At 40.8% G+C, this 25,271-nt stretch overlaps 3 protein-coding genes across 4 annotated transcripts; 2 read left to right on the top strand and 1 right to left on the bottom strand.

Moving 5' to 3' along the window:
• The first annotated feature begins 3,410 nt into the window (after positions 1-3,410).
• pars2 (prolyl-tRNA synthetase 2, mitochondrial) lies at positions 3,411-8,347 on the top strand. The gene is given in 5 exon segments (XM_030434035.1): positions 3,411-3,578; positions 5,868-6,204; positions 6,793-7,038; positions 7,122-7,379; positions 7,381-8,347. Coding segments are annotated over 4 exon segments (1,452 nt in total). The 5' UTR covers positions 3,411-3,578; positions 5,868-5,880; the 3' UTR covers positions 8,005-8,347.
• A 786-nt stretch (positions 8,348-9,133) lies between these two features.
• Positions 9,134-13,497, top strand: ttc4 (tetratricopeptide repeat domain 4). Its single transcript, XM_030434036.1, has 10 exons — positions 9,134-9,439; positions 9,606-9,723; positions 9,823-9,984; positions 11,047-11,124; positions 11,283-11,407; positions 11,493-11,579; positions 11,753-11,997; positions 12,223-12,307; positions 12,646-12,728; positions 13,246-13,497. The coding sequence occupies exons 1-10, from the start codon at positions 9,329-9,331 to the stop codon at positions 13,343-13,345; spliced, it is 1,194 nt and encodes a 397-aa protein (XP_030289896.1). The 5' UTR covers positions 9,134-9,328; the 3' UTR covers positions 13,346-13,497.
• A 369-nt stretch (positions 13,498-13,866) lies between these two features.
• Positions 13,867-18,932, bottom strand: LOC115591757 (cornifelin homolog B-like). 2 transcript variants are annotated; one of them, XM_030434039.1, is made up of 4 exons: positions 18,906-18,932; positions 15,108-15,216; positions 14,820-14,995; positions 13,867-14,716 (listed from the first exon to the last, which is right to left on the bottom strand). In XM_030434039.1, the coding sequence occupies exons 2-4, from the start codon at positions 15,172-15,174 to the stop codon at positions 14,504-14,506; spliced, it is 456 nt and encodes a 151-aa protein (XP_030289899.1). In that variant the 5' UTR covers positions 15,175-15,216; positions 18,906-18,932; the 3' UTR covers positions 13,867-14,503. The 2 variants fall into 2 exon arrangements, with proteins under 2 accessions (XP_030289899.1, XP_030289897.1); XM_030434037.1 differs by lacking the exon at positions 18,906-18,932 and adding an exon at positions 16,210-16,229.
• Between the last annotated feature and the right edge of the window lie 6,339 nt (positions 18,933-25,271).

Below are 25,271 nucleotides of genomic sequence, written 5' to 3'. Positions count from 1 at the left end.
ATGCCGAATGTTGAGCCAAATCACTGGTATTTGAATTCAAAGGAGAACAGTATTCATGTAGTTTCTTCAGTGGCTGACAGATATTTGGTTCCAGCAAACTGAGCAGCAGCTGCAGTGAAGCAGATAAGGTTCCCTCCCATCATGGTGGGAAGCTGTTAGTTTTGATCGAATTACAAAGCTCCTACATGTTTTCCATCAGACTGTCAGGACATAATGTCACGACTGAATTTGAGGATTCAAATGAAGGTGTGTTGTGAAGATTTGAAGCTCAGCGATTGTAGTTGGGGAGTACTTTTACGTCAGTTAATGTCACATGTGAAGGATTTATTCCATCAATGTGTGAATACAGGAGAAACTGTCCACTGTTGACCGCATTGCCCTGTTCAGAAACCCACTAGACAGAGCCAAATTGAAACTCGAATTCTGTTCCACGTGCAAGAAACCCTCGATAAAAATACTATTGGCATTTGTTTCTACCCTGACCAGGGCTCTGGGATGCAATTTGGCTGTGCGCACAGCCAGATTTCTGTCAAGCGGACTAAATATTTTTATCGGTTGCATTGGTGCGCCTGATATTCAGCAGGTCAGAAAAAAACCCAACAAAAAACAAAACAAATCCTGAAATGCTTCCAGAAGTAAGACAGGGGAACACACTGGAGTTTTAACACTTAGTTTAAACTTTTGACTTTGGTTTATTGCAATTTTGTTGTAACTGTGATTTAAATAAAGAAAAACATTAATCTGCACTTTTATTCCTGTTTACAATTATTTACATAATGTGTCAAGGAAGTAAATTGAAATGGAGGCTTCAACCGAGTGGACCTAATAGAGAAAATGAGGTGCACCAGTGCAACCAGTGTAAAAAGTTAGTCAGGAGCCCTGCCAGTGCACTGCCAGGAGGTTTGAGGGGCCGAGGCAGAAAACAAAATGGGTCCCAGCTTAATGCTGTGGAGCACCAACATGCAGAAAGTACTTCCATACATTAAAGTAAACTAGAAGGTCACCTCTAGAGGGAAGTTTATCAGGTTTTATCTACCATAGAGGTGTCATAGAGAGACTCCTGCCCGTGTTTTCAAAAAAAAGAAATATATATATTTGGGTCTGGTTAGGTTTAGTTACAAAAACCTCTTAGCTGGGGTTAAGAAAAGATCACATTTTCTGAAACTTGAACTGCGTCTTTGCAACAGTAAAAATGTCAACTCTACATTCAGTATTAAACCAAACAGGCAAATGTGATGTTTGCAGATAAGAGGCCTCCTAATGGGATTGTTGGTATCTCAAGGAGACATTCAGTCGTCCATGTCTCTGAAAACCAAATCTTAAAGAGATAAAAGGACAAAACAGACGCAAACCTAATTGGTTGGGGAATACGTGTGTGTGTGTATATGTGTGTATGTGTGCGTGTAAGTGTGCATGTGTGCGTGCGTGCGTGCGTGCATGCATGCCTGACTGAAAGATGTCCTCCGCAGCGTCCACCTGAGAGAGAAGAGCCACAGGGACACTCTGCGCTCAGCTGTGTTTGTCTTGTGAGATGACCATCAGCTGCCTGTGTGTCATTGACTGACTGAGGGAATAATGGTTTCAAATTGCTCACATAAAATGCTATAAAGCCAGAGAAAGTGCATTAACACAGACTGAAGACACAGTCATCATGTCAACAAAAGGAAAAGACTTCCTGTGATAGTTCAGTGAGTTCGATAAAAACTAATCAGCTGTACCAAAACAGTGTTTAAAGTGCCATTTGTGTCTGGTTGTAATAAAAATCACTTTTCTTTACTTATTCTCCTGTTTTTGTCTTCTGTTGGTTTTTAAATGCTTCCTTTACTGGAAGTGTTTTCCACAGTTATATTTTTATTTAATGTCCACTTCTTGATCAACATTTTTTAACATATTCACCCGTAGTGTTGCCTCAGAACACAAACCTTACATACATACACTATGAAAAAAATATTGAATTTCATGGTAAGTTAAGGGCTAAAAATTGTAGTAAAGTCATTGTAGGATACAAGTACAATACAGTACATTCCTGACCCATCACTGTAAATGTATGTGATTTACAATGAATAAAGATGATTATTTCATTATTGCTGTGTAATTCTACAACAAAATACTGTATTTTCAAAGTAACGTTGTGTCTGGTTGCTATAGAAACAATACATTACTGTGATTCCCATGTATATTATTGTAAATTAGTTACTGTATACTGCTTTAAATTCACTGCAGTTACCTTTTTTTTTTTTTTTACTGTATTCTTACTTCAGTCAAATCCATATTTCTCTGTAGATGCATTACAGATATGCAGAGCACACACGTACATTCAAAGAGAAACCATTTATCTGCCTCTCATTCTAATCATAACAGAAAATGTCAGGTTGTTTAATTTATTTGTAAACACAGACTGGTGCCTTGAACAGCTATTAACATTATTAAACAAAAACATTATAACCTGAGATTGTAGATACACGATTGTGCTCCTCTGTCCGTTAAAATACAAGTTACAGTCCTGTTCTCTGTTTGGCGGATGACATTACCCTTTGCTGACTGCAAGTTGAAAACAATACCCAGATCAAGAGGTTTTGTTTTTGTCGCTGATTGGAGAAGAGTTTGATATATTAGGTGGGAAATTGAAAGACAAGGCATTTTGATGTAACTGTGCAACAAAAAGGCTATGTGAATGAATTGATTTGTGGAAAATGTTATGCAACTGGTCTGTAAATCCATAGCATGACTCTGAGGAAATGAAGTAACACCAGCAGCAAATGACTCATTAAATGTGTTTATAGGACATCTGTCTTTCCCTTTCAGGGCAAGTGTTTCCTGTTTTCACCGGAGTAAAGTCTAAATCCAACTTTGACACAACAGGACACTGTAAAAACTATTTTGGCTTCAAATGCTGCTTAGAGAATATGTCATTCTAATTGTTGTAATAGGGTTAGAAATGACATTTTTACTATTTTTACTATTTTTTTTTTAATTACCCTAACCCTAACCCACTACTTTTAAATAAAGTTCGTATGATTAATGTAATTTAATATTAAAATATGAATGACATACTGCTGCAAATGAGATCAAACACCACTCCACTGTGACAAATGTTGACCCAATATATTGGCAAATGTATAAAGCCCAAAATGATTTCATAACAATATGTTTTTCTTCATGCCAATAAAACTATTTTTATTTTGCCAAATCTGCTGGACAGAGATGGAGATCCCATGGTTACAGTGAGTCTACACATTCTAACCAACATCTTATAATATAATATGATATAATATAATATGATATGATATGAAATATAATACAATATGAAATAATATGTGTATTAATATTTAATTTTATATTTCTGTCTTCTCACTGAGTGTTCAGCAGGACTCTCTCTGCCTGTGCTTCGTCACTCCTCCAGGCCTGCAGGGGGCGGTGTGGCGCTGAAGCGATGAGTTCCGGGTCTGTAGCCGAGGAAGACACCCAGCATGGTGGAGACACTTTCGCTGTTTAAGCTGGTGAACTTCACAGAAATATAACTCTGGCTCATTCGTTCTGGTTATCTACTCGGAACAGCGGTAGTTGTCGGCCCCAAGGTAAGTGTTGTGTTGTGTTGTGGTGAATTCGTGATAAACGTCGTTGTGTGCTAACTGAGGGAGCTAACCTTGGCTAGCTCACCTGCTAAACTGAAGATCAGAGCAACATTTGTCTCTGAACTGTCACTGATGTGGACCATAGTTGCCAACTCTCCCGATTCACGCGGGAGACTCCCGATTTTTAACCCTATCTCCCTCGATGCTCCCGGTCAGTAATTTCTCCCGTTAATCTCCCGATTTTTACAGTAAAGGAAACAAGTAAGATTGTGTCCCTATATTTGTTGCAGTATCTGGCAACCCTGGCCTGCCTGTGTGGATGAGCAGGTGTGTGACTGTTCCTGATAAATCCCGCAATCCGGCTTTTCCGACCTGAATCCGTTTTTCTTTTTTTTGGGCGTTGCGCAAGGCACGGTCGGTCGGGTATTGATAAACATAATGACATTTGATTTTGATGATGACGTGATTTTTGTCGGTTTAATATCACGAGCGAATGGGGAATTTAAGTTGCACACAGTGAAAGCACCACACCCCAAGTTATCTTGAAATCGATTATTATTGTCATTACTGCTATTTGTACCGTTGAAGTTGAGTGACTGAAATCCTCGTCATCCTATTCAAAGGCTGCAACAGGCGACTCATCGAACCGGGGTGAAGTCAGTTTCAGTTTGGATATTCTGTGGATATCGGGTCCAGCTGAGACTTTACTGAGGTTCTCCCAGTGTCAGCAGCAGGAAGACGGTCAGCTCACCTCTCAGAGCCTCGCGCTGAATCACTGAGACTGATTTAGGGACCGTCATTAAATTACTTAGCATAAATATTTTAATACAAAATAACTGCTGTTTTTTAGAATATCTTTCATGTCATGTGACCCAGTGACTCCAAACCAGCTGCAGATTGTATCAGTAAACTGGACGAGTAAGACAGCTATTGTTATTGTATTTTAGTGCTTCCTCTATTTAATATGAATATTAATATGCAGAAATTATGATGAATTATTATGATAAATATTATGAATTATTTCTCAATAGCTTCCATGGCATGTGGCTCACTGACTTCTGAAATGCTCAGGATGTTAACATATTTTCAAACAGCAATGTCAGCTTCTACACTATTTTGTCTCATGTCTTAGATTCTGATTCTGAAATTCTGAAAATGATTTTCTTTTCAAAAATCTCATGAGTAGGTGAGATTTAAAGGGTCATTTTTCAAAAAATTTTCCGGGGGGGCATGCCCCCAGACCCCTCTAGTGTTGCTAGGTTATCAACTCAGAGCATAGCTGTTATAAAAAAAATTAGGGGAAACACTGTTCTAAGAATTTTGGACATGTGTGGTTTAAAATACAAGGCAAGAAATTATGACAAATAAATCGCACACCTGGCGAAGGAACCTTGTTACTTGGGCCGATACACCGATGAAAAAAATCTCCCTATTTTTCACAACCCAATGTTGGCAAGTATGGTGGACACTCAGGACGTCTGTCAGTGGCATCTACACTTCATCCATAGAACAATCTGGATTCATGTTGTACACATGTGGCTCAACGTTATTAAGAGCTAAATCTGTTGATGTTGTTGTTTTCTGTCTGTAAATGAAGTTGGCTACCTGAGTTGTGGTGACCTTGGCGACCAGTCTACTTCTTGTCTACAACGATTATCATTTAAGCTCCTGTAACGTTAATGAATTACTTATTTCATGTACATATTTGTGTCAGTGGTGGAAAAATTACTTAGATTCTTTAGGCTACTTGTGTTTAAGTTGTAGTTCTTCAGTATAACAGACCGATGTTATTTGTAAAAGCATTAAAAATACTCATGCATGTCCAAAGAGTGTTAACAGTGTGTAAAGTAACATATTTCACTGTGAAATGAAGGACAGTAGAATTTAAAGTGTAAAAATTGGAACAAGTGAAGTAGATTTACCTCAGATTTGTAAATACACTGCACGATTAAATATGCTCTAAGTTATTTTTCACACTGATTTTAGCTCTGCAACAATAACGACTAATCTGTTTTTTGCTTCCCTGTTTTGTCAATTTATTGTTTATTATATTAGACTTCAGGAACCAGAGATGATTCCAACATACCAGCACACTTTATTTATGACCTGCTCACTACTGAGAAGCTCAAAGCAGAAGATATTTGACATTTACACTGAAAAAAATGAGGCAATTATCAAATAATAGGTGGCAATCATAAAATGAATCTTAAAAAACCCCCCAAATGATTGGAAAGTAAATCTCTATCAACTGACTACTTGTTTTAGCTCCTACTGATATGTCTCATCTGGTAGGTCTGGAAACACCATGGAGCCCATAATGAATCAGATTTGGCCGAGAGTCTTCCAGCGACTTCACAGAACCGCAGTGTTTCCCAGGAGGAGCCATTCAGGGTGTGCTGAGCCTACAGCCGTCCCTGCCTCCACCAGCTCGAGACATATCAGACCCACACTCCTGGTTTCCCGCCTGTACCAGCCTGCAAGCCTGCGTGATATGCGGCAGGACACCTTGCTGAAAGGAGAGATGACTTGTAAGAGCCAGAGGCTCATGCAGAAGGCCGGGCTCATCCATCCATCCAACCCAGGTTGTTACTATTACCTTCCTGCCACCGTTCGCTCCATGGAGAAGCTGGTAAGACGAGTTTTTAAGGAATAATTATGTCAAGTAAGCATGGTAACAACAAACCAATATTTTGATAAGAATAGTCTCTGAAGAGATTTTTCTGGCGTGAATCTGTAACCAAGATATTTCAAGAAAAATAGACTCATCACGAACCATAGAAGTGTAAAATGTTGTTGTTTGTCAGAGCTATTTTACTTTCTATTGAGATTTTTTTTCACCTGGACAGTTCATTCTTGTTTTTGATGGATGATTTTGATAATTCAACTTCCTGCTTTTGAAATTTATGTTTTTGTCTAGATTTAGCTGCCTTTTCATTAATCCTTTTTTTTAAATTAAAAGACTAGCAAACCACTTTAGAAAGCTAATGGTGATCCAAATCACAATAACTCGTATGCATATGGTTAATTTGGTTTCTTCAGAGTAGAGCTAAAAGTCCCCAGTTTTTTTTTATTGTCCCCTTAGAACAAAGCCAACAATTAGAGAAATATTTCCTTTTCAGATTAATTTATTAAATAATTTTTCAAATTAAAAGTGATTTATATGGACATTAGCATTTAGATCCTAAAAATCATAATAACTGGTGTCTCAAATCAACAGATGAGAGTAATCGACCAAGAGATGCAGGGAATCGGTGGGCAGAAGTTGGACATGCCCAGTTTGTGCTCAGCCGAACTCTGGAAAAACAGTGGGCGCTGGGACTTGATGGGAAAGGAGCTCCTCCGCCTGAAGGACCGCCACGGAGGAGACTACTGCTTGGCTCCCACACATGAGGAGGCAGTGACGACTCTGGTCGCCCACCAGACGACTCTTTCCCACAGACTGATGCCTCTGCTTCTCTATCAGGTAGCTTTTACCCCATTAACATGAGTGCATTTGGTGTAATGAGCTGCAATTCTTATGTTATGATACCTTTTATTCAACAACAGATCACTCGCAAATTCAGAGACGAACCGAAGCCGAGGTTCGGCCTGCTACGAGGGAGGGAGTTCTACATGAAAGACATGTACTCATTTGATGTGAGTGAAGAAGCAGCTTACCAGACCTACGAATCAGTGTGTCAGGCATACACCAGGCTCTTCGCCCGGCTGGGTCTGCGTTGTGTTCAGGTGCAGGCGGACACAGGCAACATTGGCGGGAAACTCTCCCACGAGTTCCAGCTGCCAGCAGACATCGGGGAGGACCTGGCTTTTTGTCTGTGGGAACTGCTCTTTCTCTGCTAACGTAGAGACCATGTCATCAGACAGAACTGACTGCCCACAGTGCAACACTGGCACACTAGTGGAGTCAAGGGGTATAGAGGTCGGACACACATTTTACCTGGGTAAAAAGTACTCTCAAATATTCAATGCCACCTTCAGCAATTACCAGAACAAGTCTGAGGTTGCAGAGATGGGCTGCTATGGTCTTGGTGTAACCCGAATTCTAGCTGCAGCCATTGAGGTGATGTCGACAGAGGAAGAGATCCGCTGGCCAGGCCTTCTAGCACCTTACCAGGTGTGTGTTTTACCCCCAAAGAAAGGCAGTAAGGTGGACAAGGCAGCAGTCTTAGCTGAGGAACTGGTACACACTTTGGGAGAGACACTGCCTGGTTTAAGAGGTGAAGTTGTTCTTGATGACCGTACACAGATGACCATTGGAAAGAGGCTTAAGGACGCCAGCAAACTGGGCTACCCGTATGTTATTGTAGCAGGACAGGGAGCTCTAGAGGAAACCCCCAGGTTTGAGGTAATCTGTCAGCAGACAGGTGAGACGATGTTTCTCAGTAGAGATGGACTGTTAGATCTTCTGGGAAGGGTGGAAACTGTATGAGTCACACCTCTGAATGTGGAAATATATATTTTAGGTTTGTGGGTTCTTTGTATCAAGCAAAATGTCAGTGAGGTGATGGTTAAGTGAGGTCAAAGTTAAAAACTTTGCATGTTTGTATAAGTTGTGTTTCATGCCAAAAAGAGGACTGAAAGTTTACTTTTGGTTGTTGATATGGCATAGACTTACTGTCACAACAAACACTCGATAATGGACTTGAGAATATTCAATTGCTTTTGGTGTACATGATGTAAAACACAGGAATGTCACAATTGTCTTTGTTACAGCCTTTCATGTTCCCATGCAAATAAAAACATGAGCCAACAGAGATGAACAGAAATAATGACCATTTGCTGTTGTGTTTTAATTAGGGTTAGCAGTTTGACATTTACATGGTACAGTAACCATCTCAAAAAGATATCACAGTTCCACAGTATCATGGTATACAGCTTCAAACAGTTATTGTAAATATTATTAATATCAGTTACATAGCAACATTTTGTTGTAACTGGTAATAGTCCATTTTATTCAAGTTAACAATACATCCTATTGCCTTTAACTGACTTGTGAATAAAATCTTAACCTTTTACAATATTTCCATATTCATATTCTTAAATATAGTAAAAGGATTAAGCACACCCCTGGAGAAAATCAAGTACCATCAAATGGTACAGGCTCTTTCTACTGCTTCCCCATCACATTACCATTGGCAGTGGTGGAAGAAGTAATAAGATCTCAAGCACAAGTGACAATACCACAAAATGAAATGCACAGCATTACAAATAAAAGTCTTGTAAACATCTCATTACACAAATGTGCCATGTTTAAGGGACGTCATTTATTTAAAATGTCATCACTGTTACCTTAAAGCAGGAATGTATTTTTAATGTTGACTCATTATATCCTGTGTGTAGTTTTGTTTATGACAATTCATCATGTTTAATAAAATACCTGTGTATAATATACACATATACATTATAAACATTATAATGATACCTTAGCAAATAAAAAGGAAATACTGAGTGAAACTGACATTTTAATTGCGTGTCAGTAGGCTACAGTAGTTTGTAATTGTATATAGTTATTTTCCATATCTGACATTATCTGTTGTCCAGAAAGTGGCGGAACTAATATACTGGTACTATGTTTCCGCACGGATTTTCATTGACGCTGTACCACACATGTACATGTGTAAACAAGGAGCTGGGTAACTTCTAGAAAAGGTGACGCTTGTACAGCTGATGGGCTGGTGGCAGTAAGCGGTTATAGTTTATATCACATGTATAAACGTCAAAAATTCTCTAAAATATAAATACTTTGAATAAAAATGGCGTCCACAGAGGGGCAGTATGAGAGCGACGACGGCATGGACGAGTTCATGGATAAATTCAAGACCCAGAGATATAAAAATGCCTTCACTGAAAACAACTGGGAAGAGGTAAGAAGCTGTCTGTCGGCAACATTAGCTAGAAAGTTATTTCTACTTAACTAAGCTGTGTTTACTCCAGTGTTGCTGGTGATGTTATAAGCTAGCAAGCTAACTGGTGAAACAGAAGTCAGTTTCTGTCCACCCGCAGTGATTCCTCTGTTTCTGTCTCATTCAGGAGTTTGATAAAGTACCCATGTTCATGAAAAAGGCCCCTGAAGAGATTGACCCACAGAAGTACCCAGAACTAGCTTGTCTACAGGCCATCATCCATGACGAAGACCGAACACCTGAAGGTAAGCTGGACCACCGGGTGTTATTATCTATGGAAACACCTGCTGGAGTTGTCCTGGTCTTCAGCTCGTAATGACTTCATGTGTCTCATTCCTCCTCAGAAATAGCAAAGAGCCTGAAAGATGAGGGGAATGCGTTTTTCAAAGAGAAGAGCTATGAAAAGGCCATACTGTGCTACACAGCAGGTCTGAAGAAGAAGTGTGGTGACCAGGAAGTCGACACGGTTCTCCTCACCAACCGGGCTGCAGCACACTTCCACCTGGGTACCGACCTCATGTTTGAATGCCATACAGATACATCAGCAGCTTTCTTAAATGAAGATGTATTCTGGCACCTTGAGTAAGGATTGTAATGGACATACATTATAGGGTGGCTTACAGAGATTCAGCCATAAAATAATATTTAGCTTTTTTAAACTTCTCATTGTGAAGTAAATGTTTAATGCACAATATAATGGCGATAGAACAATGCAGGGATCCAGGGTGCAACTGTTTTGGTTGCAATGTGCCCAAATATCTGTCAGGTATGACAAAAGATTGTCATTGTTCACACCGGTGTGCCTGAAATCAAGCCACATCTGACTCAATAGAAATGTGGTCTGCACAAATCTTTTTTGAGGTTTGCAATTTGTTGTAGCATGTAATGTGATTATAATGAAGAACACACATTTATCTGCTCCTTTTATTCGCATTTACAATCATTGATATAATTTGTTAAGAAATGAAATTTATATCTGTTATTGGGTGCATCTAATCTAGGTGCTGCGGCACCTAGATTCAAAACTACAGTCCGACTGATATATCGTTTGGCTGATGTTTCAGCCTATCACAATTATATCTGTGTTGGTGTTCATGTTGTCAATATGTTGCCAGACACAGTGCAAGAAACAGTGTTTGGGGTGACTTGAAATTTACTTGAAGTTTACTATTTCAGTTCACTAAATCCATTTTAGATAGTGAAGTTTATTGTTAAACTGTAATATATCCTGCCTCCATCACATAGTTCTGTCACAGGTGTTTGCTAACCATAATATCGGTATCCACAAAGGTATCCCAGATACCAGTGTAATAACTTAGTCTGAAACCACTGACGTTCCTGTAAACCTTGCTTGCACTATGCTATATTTTGTCTTCAGCACAAAATCATCAGCAAATATGAAGGCTGACTGATCACACAACAGCATTATACACTGAATGAATAATTAAACTCAGTGCCCTTTATTGTGGCTGTGTTTGCAGCAGCAGCAGCAGCAATACCATCGCTAAACGCAAGGGGGTGGACACTTTCAGTTTTAGTCTTAATTTTTCCTGGTTTATGTCACACAGGTAACATGCGCTCTGCCTTGAATGATGCTGCAGCTGCAAGGAAGATCAATCCAGACCACCTGAAAGCCTTGATCAGAGGTATGATAAATAAACATACATGTTTTTCATTATGCAGCAACAATATGACAATAAATGTTAGAAAATGTGAAATGTTAGAATAGCGCACAAGACAGTAAAGCACTGCTTAGAATAAAGTTAAAAACAGTCATGTGTACATCTTGTATGTTTCTCTGCAGGTGTTCAGTGTTGCACAGCGCTGCGTCTCTTTGAGGAGGCCATCCAGTGGTGTGATGAGGGGCTCAAGGCTCATCCCACTGACAAGAAGCTGCTGGAGCTGAGAGCAGCAGCAGATAAACAAAAGGTTCCGGCACTAATGAGTTCAGTTAATTTTTGATGCAGAGGTTGTAATTTCAGTCGGGCATAATGTATATTTTTTCTTGCTTCAGCGAGCAAAAGAAAGAGACGCCAGGAAGGCCAAGGCGAAAGAAAAGAAGCTGCATGGTGAGAAAGAAGCTCTCCTGGCTGCTATTAAGGTGAGCATCCTATTAAAAGTAACTTGATCTCAGTTGAGCATCAAACCTGTGCAATCAAAACGTATACTGTACATTATAAACGTATGTATCTCTATCAGGTTTAAGCGAACATGATGTCAGGTCTATTTATTACTCTTTTCTAGTGATTCTACATTTTTGTGTCTTTCGTGCAGGCTCGAGGCATCAAGCTCCTGCAGCCTGTGAAGCCTGCTCAGGGTGGTTCAGACAGTGAGGAAGACGAGGCTGAAGGCTCCTCAGCAGCGATATCAGAGCTGAGCCTGGACGGCCTCAGCTGTAAAGAGGTCACGGGGGCTCAGGTCTTCCAGGACGAGCGGGGCTCCCTTCAGTGGCCGGTTCTCTTCCTCTATCCCGAACACCAGCAGACTGATTTCATCTCTGCGTTCTGTGAGAACAGCTGGTAATCTTCTTCTTGTCCAGTCCTCACTACATCTTGATTTTGTGTGTTTTTGTGCTTATTGTAACGAAGATGAAGTTGAATTTAGTGCAACTTGTCTGGATACTCCACGTGCCAGCATTTCTCCATTTCAATTGACTAAATAAAGACATTTGGAGTTTTATGTGTTTTTAATCAGAAACAGAGAAGCAGAAACACTTCTGTATCTTTTTATTTGCCTTGTTTCAGTTTCATAGATCACCTGGCGGTCATGTTTGGAGAAGAACTCCCACCGTGGGACACAGACAGAAAATACCACCCACAAAATTTGCAGGTTTGTTAGCAAAAATGAAGATATTTAACCACAAGAAAAAGTGACTTACATTGCAAACTCATTCTGATCAAATAATACCAATATCAATATTTTTTTTAATTACATAATATTTGTTTTGCATCCTTACTCTTGTGAAGTAATGTGCTTATTAGATGTGAGATATTAAATATTTTATAATTTTTTCAGTTATCATATTCTGATTAGTACAATAATCAAGAGTAAACATGTCAAAAAAGTGATTGTGTTTTATCACTGACAACAGGGCAGTTCTATCAATAAATGGCATTCATCGATTTCTAATCCTTATTAACCACATTTGACCTTTCCCTACTTTGTAGCTCTACTTTGAAGATGAGCATAAGGAGACATTCTACCACGTAAACCCAGAGACGCCACTTTTAAAAGTGTTGCAGCATAAAAGGTACAAATCCTTTGAGAGTCCTGTTTCCATCCAGTTTTATTTCATCTTGATTTATACCATGGCCACCAACATTTCTTCATTTTGATTGGCTGGCAAGAGGTTGTTTGTGTCCCCTTAATACCATTATTTTTGCCGTTATTATAATTGGTGAATAAGTGAGGCTTGAATCAGTCTTCTTTATTTATCGACAAATACAGAGAAATAGACAAATAACCCAGTTAGAGACACTTAAATTACTTTTGAAACCTTTTCCTGCTGCCAGCTGGCTGTGTTTCAGGTAACCAATGGCACTTTAATTAAGTGACATACTGGTTCATCATCATTTTTGCAGGTGTTCATGTTGTAAGCAGTGTAGTAACCTAATATGTAATACACTCCTCTGAGATATAATCTGTCACAGAACATTTTTGTCCACCTTCGCCAAAGTTTCCTTGTACTCATTTGCTTGCACTCATTTGCTTGCACTCATTTGCCTGAAATGAACCTCCTCTATTCCCTTGTGTCTGTGTGTTAACAGGTTTTTTGTCAAGGCAGGCACTCCCAGTTTCATCGTTCTTGTAAAGGGTTTCTCATTCTGGGAGCAATTTTTAACGGGGAGGAAAGTAAGAGGATTGTAAAAACAATGGCCTTCAAACTGTGTACTCTTAATACACAGATTCCTCTGACTTTTGTATTGGAAAAAGACACCCTGACCAAGAAGAGGACACCCAGTGTGACACCAAATATCAATGTAAATGAGTATAAAAACAAATGACATTTCTAGAAGTAATCCATGTGGAGTCTTTGTGTTATTTGTACAGACGTACACTGCAGATTGACAATTGTGTGAATGCATTTTTTATTAAATTGCATGATTAATGGAAAGAAGAACGTTTAAGGTGTAAACAAGTGATGTAAGTGGTTGTAAGTAAATATGACAAAAAAAGACAGCAGAACTTTCTGACTAATGTGTGTCCTCATCTGATTTTGTTGGTTAGTCAACAACAAAAGCAACACAATCTGTAGTTCAGTTTCATTTACCAGAAAGTAAATTAATTTGGTCATCAGTAGAAAACTGCCTTATTGACAGAAACAGATGTGAAGCAGTTCATCCACCTGAACTGTTAGACCTGCCCACATAAAACATTACATGTCATGCAAGAACTGTTCGTAAAAAACGATCAACTCAAGTGATTTAAGAGAATTTGTTTCTCTGAGGTATAACCTTAAACATTAAAAAAACATAAATGATCCAGCCCTGTTGTGTCAGTCATGTACAGGCAGTCTGCAAATGGTTTTTACCACAGTGAGAAAAAAACACACTGGCTTTAAACGAGTTAGGTATGAATAAGGAAACAAGAATTAAATACATATTACGAGAAACCGTAATGCATTTGTATGAAAAAAAAAACATGGGACTAAAATGAAATCATTTTAAGGAATAGTCTTGAAAAACAAACAAATGTTAAAGGTCTGGTGTAAAGGATTTTTACTCTGTGGGGATTTCTTTTGGGATCTCCCATTGACTCCCCCATCTTGCACAACCATGTTTCTACAGTTGCCCAGAATGGACAAACCAAAATCCTACACAGTGGACCTTTAAGTAACACATTTGCATTTGTAACTTTATCTTAAGGTCAAATGAGACTTATCAGTGGGGATTAATTAGGCGAGAATTGTCATGATCATTACAAAACTTCAAGTCACACAAAGTCAAATTGTCTTCGTATGCGACAAAAACAGGAGCGTTATCACATTTTCATCAAACACAACAGATCAATGACGAGCCACAAAGCTCAGCGTACTGCCATGAAGACGCCTGGTTGGCTCATATACGCAAATGGTGCTGGGGCCATCATCACTGGATTAGGCTGTACGTTATAGTTGGTTGTCTGCACATTGATGATGGTGGTGGGGGCTTGGTTGCGAAGTTTTAACTCACGATGCATCTGACACCAGGAGCACGAAGTGCAGTAACAGGAAACACAGATGTCCTTGCAGAGAGAACCCTGCGGAGAACCCAAGAGAAAAAATTTTCAAAGTTTTAAATTTGACAGTGTTTCGCTTTTATTTGACATGAAATTCTGTACATCAGCTTTACATGAATCATACCTTGATGTTATATTTGTGTCGAATGGCAGCTCTTAGGGACAAGACTGCGGGAGGAACAACCATTGGTATCCCACAGGGTGCTAACATGATGTCGCATAATGGGAGACACGTGTTCTCTCCAAATCTTCCTGATACTGTGCAGGCCAAGCAAGGAGCGCACCAGAAACCATAGCAACCTGAACATAACAGAGATATACCAGCAGAGTGTTAAAACTGTCCTAAGTGGCCTTGCTTTACTAAAGACCTCTAATCCAAAAAATTTTAATTAGTCAAATTAGTGAACCTTACAAGTACTGGCGTCCTCAAAGCAGTCAAAGAGACCAGTCTTCCAGTCTGTGGGGTGATTATCTGCCATTGGTTGTTAGACAACTTTAGCCACAGATGGTGAACAATGAGCCTGTTAACGCAGTGACATGAGACCAATAGCATAAAATGCTTATTCAGCAGAACCTGTCCTCTTCCAAGAACCTTGTTGCAAAACTTTTTAATGAGAAAATGAGAAGCAGAACATTTGAAATAATGACAGCTAGATATACTGTACATAAAACCAAATATTAGTTGCTACACTTAGGGTTTGGAGGGAAGTCTGCCACAATTTAAAATTAAATGAAGATGTCATTTTCTTGAAAGAAATGGGTAGTGATTAGGGCTGCACGATTCTGGAAAAAATGTGAATCACGATTTTTTTGCTTAGAATTGAGATCACGATTCTCTGGCACGATTTTTTTCACAAAATGTTTATTGCACTGATGAACTTGAACAAAACAAAAAAAACATTGTAGTATGGAAGAGGCATACTACAATGTTTTTTTTTTGTTTTGTTAGTTCCATCATTGGATGAGAAATTATTTTTACAAAAGTAAAAAAAAAAAAATTGTCTCCAAGATGAGAGGACATCCTCTAATACCTCATGTTGTACAGTGTTTATTGGGGCCGTAGCTTTGGCTAGGTGATATGAGATAGCTGCTGTGATCGGCTTTCTAAAACGGAGGCATAATATTCTTCCTTTTCCAAAAGCCGCCTCAGAGGTAGGCGTAAACATGTGACGTGACGTGAAGCCCGAAGTTGGGCTGCGAACAGTTGACAACGAATTTGTCTTCAAAATACGAGCTTTGCATTGCACCCCATTGGAGTTTAGAACTGGGTTCTTAGCGGGGGGCTTTTAATTTGAAAGTAGCGACCGTTCCTAGCTTGTCGCTACAACAACAAGCTAGCAGTCGAGGCGGAAATAAGTGTACCGTCCGAGGCAGCAAATCGGCGGACCAAAACAGACCCCCAATTTGCCGCCCTCTGTCTAAAACCGCGGACCTAGTCGTCAATAGGACGGGCAGATTGGCGGCTTGCTGCCCCGTCTAAAAACGGCTTCTCACACTCCTTCCAAACACTCAACTGCAGGCGGGCTCCCTCCACTGAATCACGTGTTGTAAAGACGCTTTACCACAGGTTGAGGGAGGAGGCAGCGGCCGTGCTGCGTTTGGGGGCGCTTCAAAAAATCCGGGAGGAAAATAGGAGCATTTGTTTGTGATTCGGCTCGAGATATAAAATGCTTCAGAATCGCTGTGTGTAGAAATGAGATCACGTGTATGTGTGAATCGAGATCGCGATTTTTTAACGATTTTTTGTGCAGCCCTAGTAGTGATCCAGACTTCTCTCCCAATAGAATGGATCAAACATTTAACATATGGGCATCCAAAGGTTTATGTAAATTTGGACAAATGTTTGAGGATAAAGAAATGAAATCATTTGAACAGCTGTCGTTACAATATGGTCTACCCAAGTCTCATTTATTTAGATTCTTCCAAGTGAGGAGTTATCTTCTTGATGTTGTAAAAAAGAAATCTATTCCAGAAATAAACCCCTTAGTAAAATGCATGCTCAGGATGTATGACTGTGGTACTGAAACAAAACTCGTAACTAAATTAGTTAGAATAATAAAAGGTAATTATCAAGATAAACAAATGTGTAAAAGCATACATGAAACAACGAATTCAAACTGCTGGAAAGAATTTTCATGGAAAATTATAAATCGATATTTTAGGACACCCCAAATCCAAAGTAAATATAAAAGTAATGTAACCTCAAGCTGCTGGAGGAAATGTGGGGAACTATAGCCCACCACAGTCATGTATTCTGGTCATGTACAGTTTTAGGTGGTTTTTGGGAAAACTCTGTTAGAGAACTGTCAAATATCCTTGGCATCTATGTAAATAAAAATCCATTAGTTTTACTACTTGGAAAACTTCCAGAAAACATTAGGAAGAATGATATATATTTATTTTTAATAATAAGAGTAGCACTAATTAAACAAATAACAAGAAATTGGTTAAACGATAATAACTTAAGTAATTTCAAATGGAAGGATCTTGTAAATGAGATATACGTAATGGAAAAAATAACAATGAGAATTAGAAATCAAGTGCATATTTTTGACAAAAGATGGGAAAAATGGATAAGATATATAACAAATAATACCTCTAATGATTTGTAAAATGTGTTTCTCATAGATATTATATATATTTCGTCTCACCTGTTTTGTATACTTGCAATGAACTATACATTGCTTTTGTTTGTGAATACAGGCATTTGCAATTGTGAGTGGGTACTCGTGTTTTTTGCTATGGTACCAACTGCATATACTTTTTTTTTTGAAGATGTATCCTCTGACTGAAACCTTAAGTAATTATTTTATTATTATTATTGTTACTATTATTTATTTACTTTTTATATTTGTTTATTTATTTTACTTTACTGATTACTTTTGTAATGTGTTTTCCGTTGACTGTTTGTTAACTGAAAGAAAAAGATAATAAAAAAAAAAAAAAATACAAATATTATTTTAGTAAATCGCTACCTTTCTCTTGATGTGTTAAATGTAGAGGCCATCTGAAGCTCTAAGACTTGCGGCCCATGTGGAAGTACCAAAAACTGCAGGTCCTAAGACGGCCACTTGAAGCTGGCTCCAAAGGACAGTCAAACACCAGAAAAGCCCATAAAATGTCCAAACTTACACTGGAAATAAGCAGTTTGCTGCCTGGCACAAGAAACAATTTAGTCTCTATACCTAACCTAACCCTTGATAACCACTGTAGGAGTGGTGAATTTTTATTTATCTGGATCGTGTAAATCATATTAAGACTTAGTTATAATCAGGGTGTGGCTGCTTCAACTGACAGGTAGCAACACATTGTGTTGATAGAGTCGGAGCGGAGAGACAGACACCTGTGTATTAGATCAATGAGCGAATGTGCTCTTTCCACTATTTGATACAGTCAGTGGTTTTCACTCAGGGAAAAGGAAGTTACTTTTACTTGTGGCAGTAATGTATTAGTTTAACATATTGTAATATGTGTTCAGCTTAGACCGACACATGACCACCATATAACAAACAGTCCAAATCTGATACCAAATATGACAAACAGCATAAACTTACTGCTGAGAGGCTAAAATATATAGTTATATTTAACTAAATAATAAGTATGTTAGATGAATTCCATAGATACAAGCATAATACTGAGAGACACTGAAATAACATAAGATATGTATTTTTTAATTAGAATTATTTTTTTAAATTAATGTAAACCACATAAAAACGGTGCTTTTTGTAAGAAAAGTTGATTTTTGAGTCTCATTCCCGGCTCATTGTGATGGCTCCCAGCCTGATCTACAATCATAATGTGTCAGTGTTTACGAGTAGGAAATGAGAAAAACAAAACCCTGCACCTTTAATGTCACTGTGAAGTCTATAAACTGCACCATTAACCTTCTTAGTCACTGGATTTATTATACACATATAAGAATGTAATGCTCTGACATTGCAGAACCAACAAGAGACACAGATCTTTTTCTAAAAATCTGTCATTTTGATCAATTCTGACAACGTTTGATTGTGTTTCTATGTTTCAATTTATTGAAGATACTCAGAATCACAATATATACCTATACAAACTTCTTCATACCCAGCATGCTTTTTTTTGTGGTGAGATTAATATCATTTATTAAAAAAAAAAAAACGAAAAATACAGCATATCAGATAAAACTCTGATTTAACTGTTAGGATGACAGAAGAAGCTAATTTAAAGGTCTTACCTGACTGAGATGGACAACCTCGGAGGCTCTGAAGCTGTGAATGAATGAAGGGACCTGTTTTGGATGGGTGGCATTTTATGTAAGTCAGATGGATGAGCACTATCAGCGCTGCCACACCTGAATCAATTTGCATCCAAACCATAGGCTAAGAATAGTATAACCATTATTCTATAATCATGACATCAAGGTCAACAGTCAGTGTTCACATTTAAATACAGGAACATACAAGGTTTCCATGTCCCAAAACTAACCAGACTGAGTTGAAAATATCATCAATTTGAAAGGAAAACCATCGCTTTTATGTGATGGATCTGCAGGCCAGAGGCGGCTGTGGGGTGTTTCCCAGGATTCAGTGCCTAAAGTTGACGATTTCAGTTCATTGATTCCATCTTAGACAGTAAAGTATATTATTAAACTGTATATATCCTGCCTCCATCATATGTCGTAAATGTTAGATAATCACATTTGCAAGATCACTACAAAAAATTTGTATATATATCATCTATATATTGAGATCATAATTTTCTACTTCAATTTTTTTTTTTGGATAACTTTTCCCAATATCAACATCCGCAAAGGACCCAAACACTGCATATCGGTCTAGCTTTAGTAACACCGTCCCAGATACCAGTGTAATAACTTAGTCTGAAACCACTGGCGTTCCTGTAAACCTTGCTTGCACTAGCTATGGTTTGTCTTCAGCACAAAATCATCAGTAAATATGAAGGCTGACTGATCACACAACAGCATTATACACTGAATGAATAATTAAACTCAGTGCCTTTTATTGTAGCTGTGTTTGCAGCAGCAGCAGCTGCAATACCACCTTTAAAAGCAAGGGGGTTGACACTTTCTGTTTTGGACTTTCTTCTGGTTTATGTCACACAGGTAACATGCCCTGTGCCTTCAATGATGTTGCAGCTGCAAGGAGGATCAAACCAGACCACCTGAAATCCTTGATCAGAGGTATGATTAATAAACATACAGGTTTTTCATCATGCAGCAACAAAATGACAATAAATGTGTTAGAAAATGTAAAATGTTAGAATAGAAATTAAAACACTGCATAGAATAACGTTAAAAGCAATCCTGTGTACGTCTTGTATGTTTCTCTGTGTCTCTTTGCTGAGGCCATCCAGTGGTGTGATGAGGGGCTCAAGGTTTATCCGACTGGCAAGAGGCTGCTAGAGCTGAGATCAGCAGCAGATAAACAAAAGGTTCAGGCACTAATGAGTTCAGTTGATTTTTTGTGTGGAGGTTTTGATTTCATCCATCCATCCCATCCATTTTCGTCCGCTTATCCGGGGCTGGGTCGCGGGGGCAGCTGCCTGAGCAGGGACACCCAGACTTCCCTCTCCCCAGACACTGCCTCCAGCTCTTCCGGGAGGATCCCAAGGCGTTCCCAGTCCTTGTCACACCAGCGTGTCCTGGGTCTTCCTCGGGGTCTCCTCCCGGCAGGACATGCCAGGAACACCTCCCGAGGGAGGCGTCCCGGGGGCATCCGAAACAGATGCCCGAGCCACCTCAGCTGGCTCCTCTCGATGTGGAGGAGCAGCGGCTCTACTCCGAGCTCCTCCCGGGTGACAGAGCTCTTCACCCTATCTCTAAGGGAGCGCCCTGCCACCCTGCGGAGGAAACTCATTTCGGCCGCTTGTATCCGGGATCTTATTCTTTCTGTCATGACCCAAAGTTCATGGCCATAGGTGAGGGTCGGAACGTAGATTGACTGGTAAATCGAGAGCTTCGCCTTTCGGCTCAGCTCTCTCTTCACCACGATAGACCGATACAACGACCGCATTACTGCGGCCGCTGCACCGATCCGCCTGTCAATCTCATGCTCCATCCTTCCCTCACTCATGAACAAGACCCCGAGATACTTAAACTCCTCCACTTGAGGCAGGAACTCTCCTCCCACCTGGAGGGAGCAAGCCACCTTTTTCCGGTCGAGAACCATGGCCTCAGATTTGGAGGTGCTGATTGTCATCCCAGCCGCTTCACACTCGGCTGCAAACCGCCCCAGGACATGCTTGAGGTCCTGGCTCGAAGGAGCCAACAAGACCACATCATCCGCGAAAAGCAGAGATGAGATCCAGTGGCTCCCGAACCAGAATCCCTCCGGCCCGTGGCTGCGCCTAGAAATTCTGTCCATAAAAATAATGAACAGAACCGGTAACAAAGGGCAGCCCTGCCGGAGTCCAACATGCACCGGGAACAGGTCTGACTTACTGCCGGCAATGCGAACCAAGCTCCTGCTCCGGTCGTACAGGGACCGTACAGCCCTTAACAGAGGGCCTCCGACCCCGTACTCCCGGAGCACCTCCCACAGAATGCCACGAGGGACACGGTCGAATGCCTTCTCCAAGTCCACAAAACACATGTGGACTGGTTGGGCAAACTCCCATGAACCCTCGAGCACCCTGCGGAGGGTATAAAGCTGGTCCAGTGTTCCACGGCCAGGACGAAAACCGCATTGTTCCTCCTGAATCCGAGGTTCGACTATCGGCCGAATTCTCCTCTCCAGTACCCTTGAATAGACTTTCCCAGGGAGGCTGAGGAGTGTGATCCCCCGATAGTTGGAACACACCCTCCGGTCCCCCTTTTTAAATAGGGGGACCACCACCCCGGTCTGCCAGTCCAGAGGCACTGTCCCCGACTGCCACGCGATGCTGCAGAGACGTGTCAGCCAAGACAGCCCCACAACAGCCAGAGACTTGAGGTACTCAGGGCGGATCTCATCCACCCCCGGTGCTTTGCCACTGAGGAGCTTCCGGACTACCTCAGTGACTTCGGCTTGGGTGATGGATGGGTCAACCTCTGAGTCCCCAGCCTCTGCTTCCTCTATGGAAGGCGTGTCAGTGGGATTGAGGAGATCCTCAAAGTATTCCTTCCACTGCCCGACAATGTCCCCAGTCGAGGTCAACAGCTCCCCACCCCCACTGTAAACAGTGTTGGTAGAGGACTGCTTCCCCCTCCTGAGGCGCCGGATGGTTTGCCAGAATTTCTTCGAGGCCGACCGGTAGTCCTCCTCCATGGCCTCCCCGAACTCTTCCCAGACCCGAGTTTTTGCTTCCAAGACTGCCCATGCTGCCGCGCGCTTGGCCTGCCGGTACCCGTCAGCTGCCTCAGGAGTCCCCCGGGCCAGCCAGGCTCGGTAGGACCACCACCGGGTTCGGGGGACCCCGCCTCCTACATACACATACATGCACAACATTACATATGTATATGTATCATGACCAGATGCACAGAAAAAACCTCTTGGACCCATACCCTCAGTCCAACAGGAAGTCTGCCATTCTGATTCATAGTTGAGATTTTGCCACCAATTGGCGCCATTTCCCTACCTCTTACATTAACAAACTTCTACAGATTTAACACCACAGATTTTACATTCAATCAGTATCATCCTCAGACCTTGAAGATGAAACGTTATCAAAAGCTTTTGAATCCGTTATCCCTGGTGGGTGTGGCAGTGCCATCGATTTCACTGCTTCGCCATAAAGCAGGAAGTTCTTATAAATCGAACATACAATTTCCCTTCTACAACAAATTGCTCACACATGTACAGGGTTTCACCCTGAATACATTTATGCATTAATACTGTGTCATATCCATAGTGCTACCCACTAGACAGTCAGATTGTCGGCCGATCAGGTGGCCGGCGGCGAACCACTGGTTGGAACTGGACTCAGCCAGGCCTTTGACTGAGAGACAGGAACTGGTGTCAGTCAGGTTGCTGGGATCGTCGACCAGTAGGCTTCGGCTGAACCATCGTTGTAGAGACACGGCAGGTGTAGGCCTCGGAGCCGACGGAGAACCAATGGCTTGAGAACCACTAGCAGGAATTGGACTCATCTGGGCCCTCGACCGAGGGGCTGGGACAAGACTCGGCCAGGCCTTCAACCATGGGGCTGGGACAGGACTCGTCCTGGCTCGGCACAGTGTAGGTCGAGCCGCCAACTGGGAGCCACAGTCAGGTGTCGGCTGGACCACCGTCATAGGAGCAGGAACAGCCGCTGGCAGGACAGAGACGCAGGAACAGGCGCCAGCAGGACCACCAACAGAGAGGCAGGAACAGGCAATTACAGGACTGCTGACAGAGAAGCAGAAATAGGCACTGGCTGGGCCGCCGACTGAGAACCACTGGCAGATGAAGACCGGCCCGCCGACTGAGAACCAGTGGCAGATGTCAACCGGGCAATTGACTGAGAAAAGCTGGCGGATGTCGACCGGGCCGCCAACGAAGGAGCAGGAGCAGGTGTCTGCTGGGGTGTCAGCCATGCCATCAACGGAGAAAACCTGGCAGGTGTCGGCTGGGCTGCAGACAATAGAGCTGGGACTCCAGGCAGGCATGGTTCTGAGGCACTGGGCAGGCACAGCTCCGGGGTGCTGGCCAGCAGCAAAGACAAAGCCCTGGGCAGTGGCGAGGAAAAGCAGAAAAGGGCCTTGTTGGATTTAGACTGCGACATGGGCTGGAAGCTGGGCTGAGGCTGAAGCATGTGCTTGGGCTGGTTCAAATCAAAAGAGAGACAAGAAACCAAAACCAGAAACATTCTAAGACGGGAGACATGAGGAGACACTGGAGGGACAGTGGAAGCAGAATGCCAGGTGGCAACACGGGAAAGGCAAACCAAGACGGAGTAACAGGGAAACATCACAGAGTACATCAAAGACAAAGACTTTACACAGACACACTAATGACGGGACAAGGAACAGGCGGAGTGAAGAGGGACGAACAGAAAGAAAACCTTTTCAGCTCTACTTTGAAGATGAGCATGAGGAGACATTCTACCACGTACCAGTGGCACTTTAATTAAGTGACATGCTGGTTCATCATCATTTTTGCAGGTTTTCGTGTTGTAAGCAGTGTAGTAACCTAATATGTAATACACTCCTCTGAGATATCATCTGTCACAGAAAATATTTGTACACTTGCTCCAAAGTTTCATTTCACTCATTTGCTTGAACTCATTTCCTTGAAATGAACCTCCTCCATACCCTTGTGTCTGTATGTTAACAGGTTTTTTGTCAAGGCAGGCACTCCCAGTTTCATCGTTCTTGTAAAGGGTTCCTCATTCTGGGAGCAATTTTTAACGAAGAGGAAAGTAAGAGGATTGTAAAAACCAATGGCCTTAAAACCGTGTACTCTTAATACACAGATTCCTCTGACTTTGTTATTGAAAAAGATACCCTGGCCAAGAGGAGGACACACAGTGTGACACCAAATATCAATGTAAATTAGTATAAAAACAAATGACATTTCTAGAAGTAATCCATGTGGAGTCTTTGTGTTATTTGTACAGACATACACTGCACATTGAAAATTGTGTGAAGAAATGTTTTATTAAATTGCATGATTGGACAGATTAATGGAAAGAAGAACATTTAAGGTATAAACAAGTGATGTAATTGGTTGTAAGTAAACATGAAACAAAAAGACAGCAGAGCTTTCTGACTAATGTGTCCAGTCCTCATGTGGTTTTGTTGGTTAGTCAACAACACAATCTCTAGTTCAGTTTACAGAGTTAATTTGGACATCAGCAGAAAACTGCCTTATTAACAGAAACAGATGTGAAGCACTTCATCAGACACAGTATACAGATGTTTGCCCAAGGCTGGACACACTGGATGTCTGTGTGCTGCTTGGTGGCTGTGTTGCTGAACTGCTGCTGCTCACTCACGTGTTGGCTGACCTGGCTGCATTGCTGCTGTAGCACAACTCCTGCCTGTCCAGTCTTTTTACATGGAGTTTGCCTTTTACGATTATGTGAAATAAATATGATATGGAATAAATGATGCGATTTTCCTTTATCCCCTTTGAATGAGTGAGAAGGCAGGAGATGGAAAGAGAGTGAGGGAGGGAGAAAAGGTGAAAGAAAAGTGAAAGAAAGATATTGAACAGGAAAGAAACTGCCCTGCACTTGTTGTGAGACCGGTCTAACCTGTTAACATGTCATTATCTGGTCTCTGTTATTATCTTTCATCTATTGTGAGCACATAATTATAAAAACATTATGCGTCGTGCAAGAACTGCTCGTAAAAACAGATTCACTGAGGTGATTTAAGAGTTTCTCATTTGTTTCTCTGAGGTACTAAATAAAGAACCTAAATGGAAAAAGACTCTAAATGAGTTGGATATGAATAAGGAAACAAAAATTAAATACATATTATGCAAAATTAATATTCTTTTCACCCTACTTTAATGAAGACTTTACTATTTGATTTTACATTATAGAGTCGTGAAAAAGAGTTTTGTTGGTCTGATCAGATTTATTTTTATTTGTTTTTAAACAAAAAAAACACAAAAACCCTAAAACAAACACTAAAATTAAATCATTTTACCGAATAATCTTGAAAAACACGCAAATG

The sequence above is a fragment of the Sparus aurata genome, chromosome 11 (assembly GCF_900880675.1).
Source record: "Sparus aurata chromosome 11, fSpaAur1.1, whole genome shotgun sequence".
In the NCBI taxonomy this organism is placed as follows: Eukaryota; Metazoa; Chordata; class Actinopteri; order Spariformes; family Sparidae; genus Sparus; species Sparus aurata.
The sequence above is the reverse complement of the archived record's forward strand: the minus strand, read 5'-3'. Positions and strand labels throughout refer to the sequence as shown.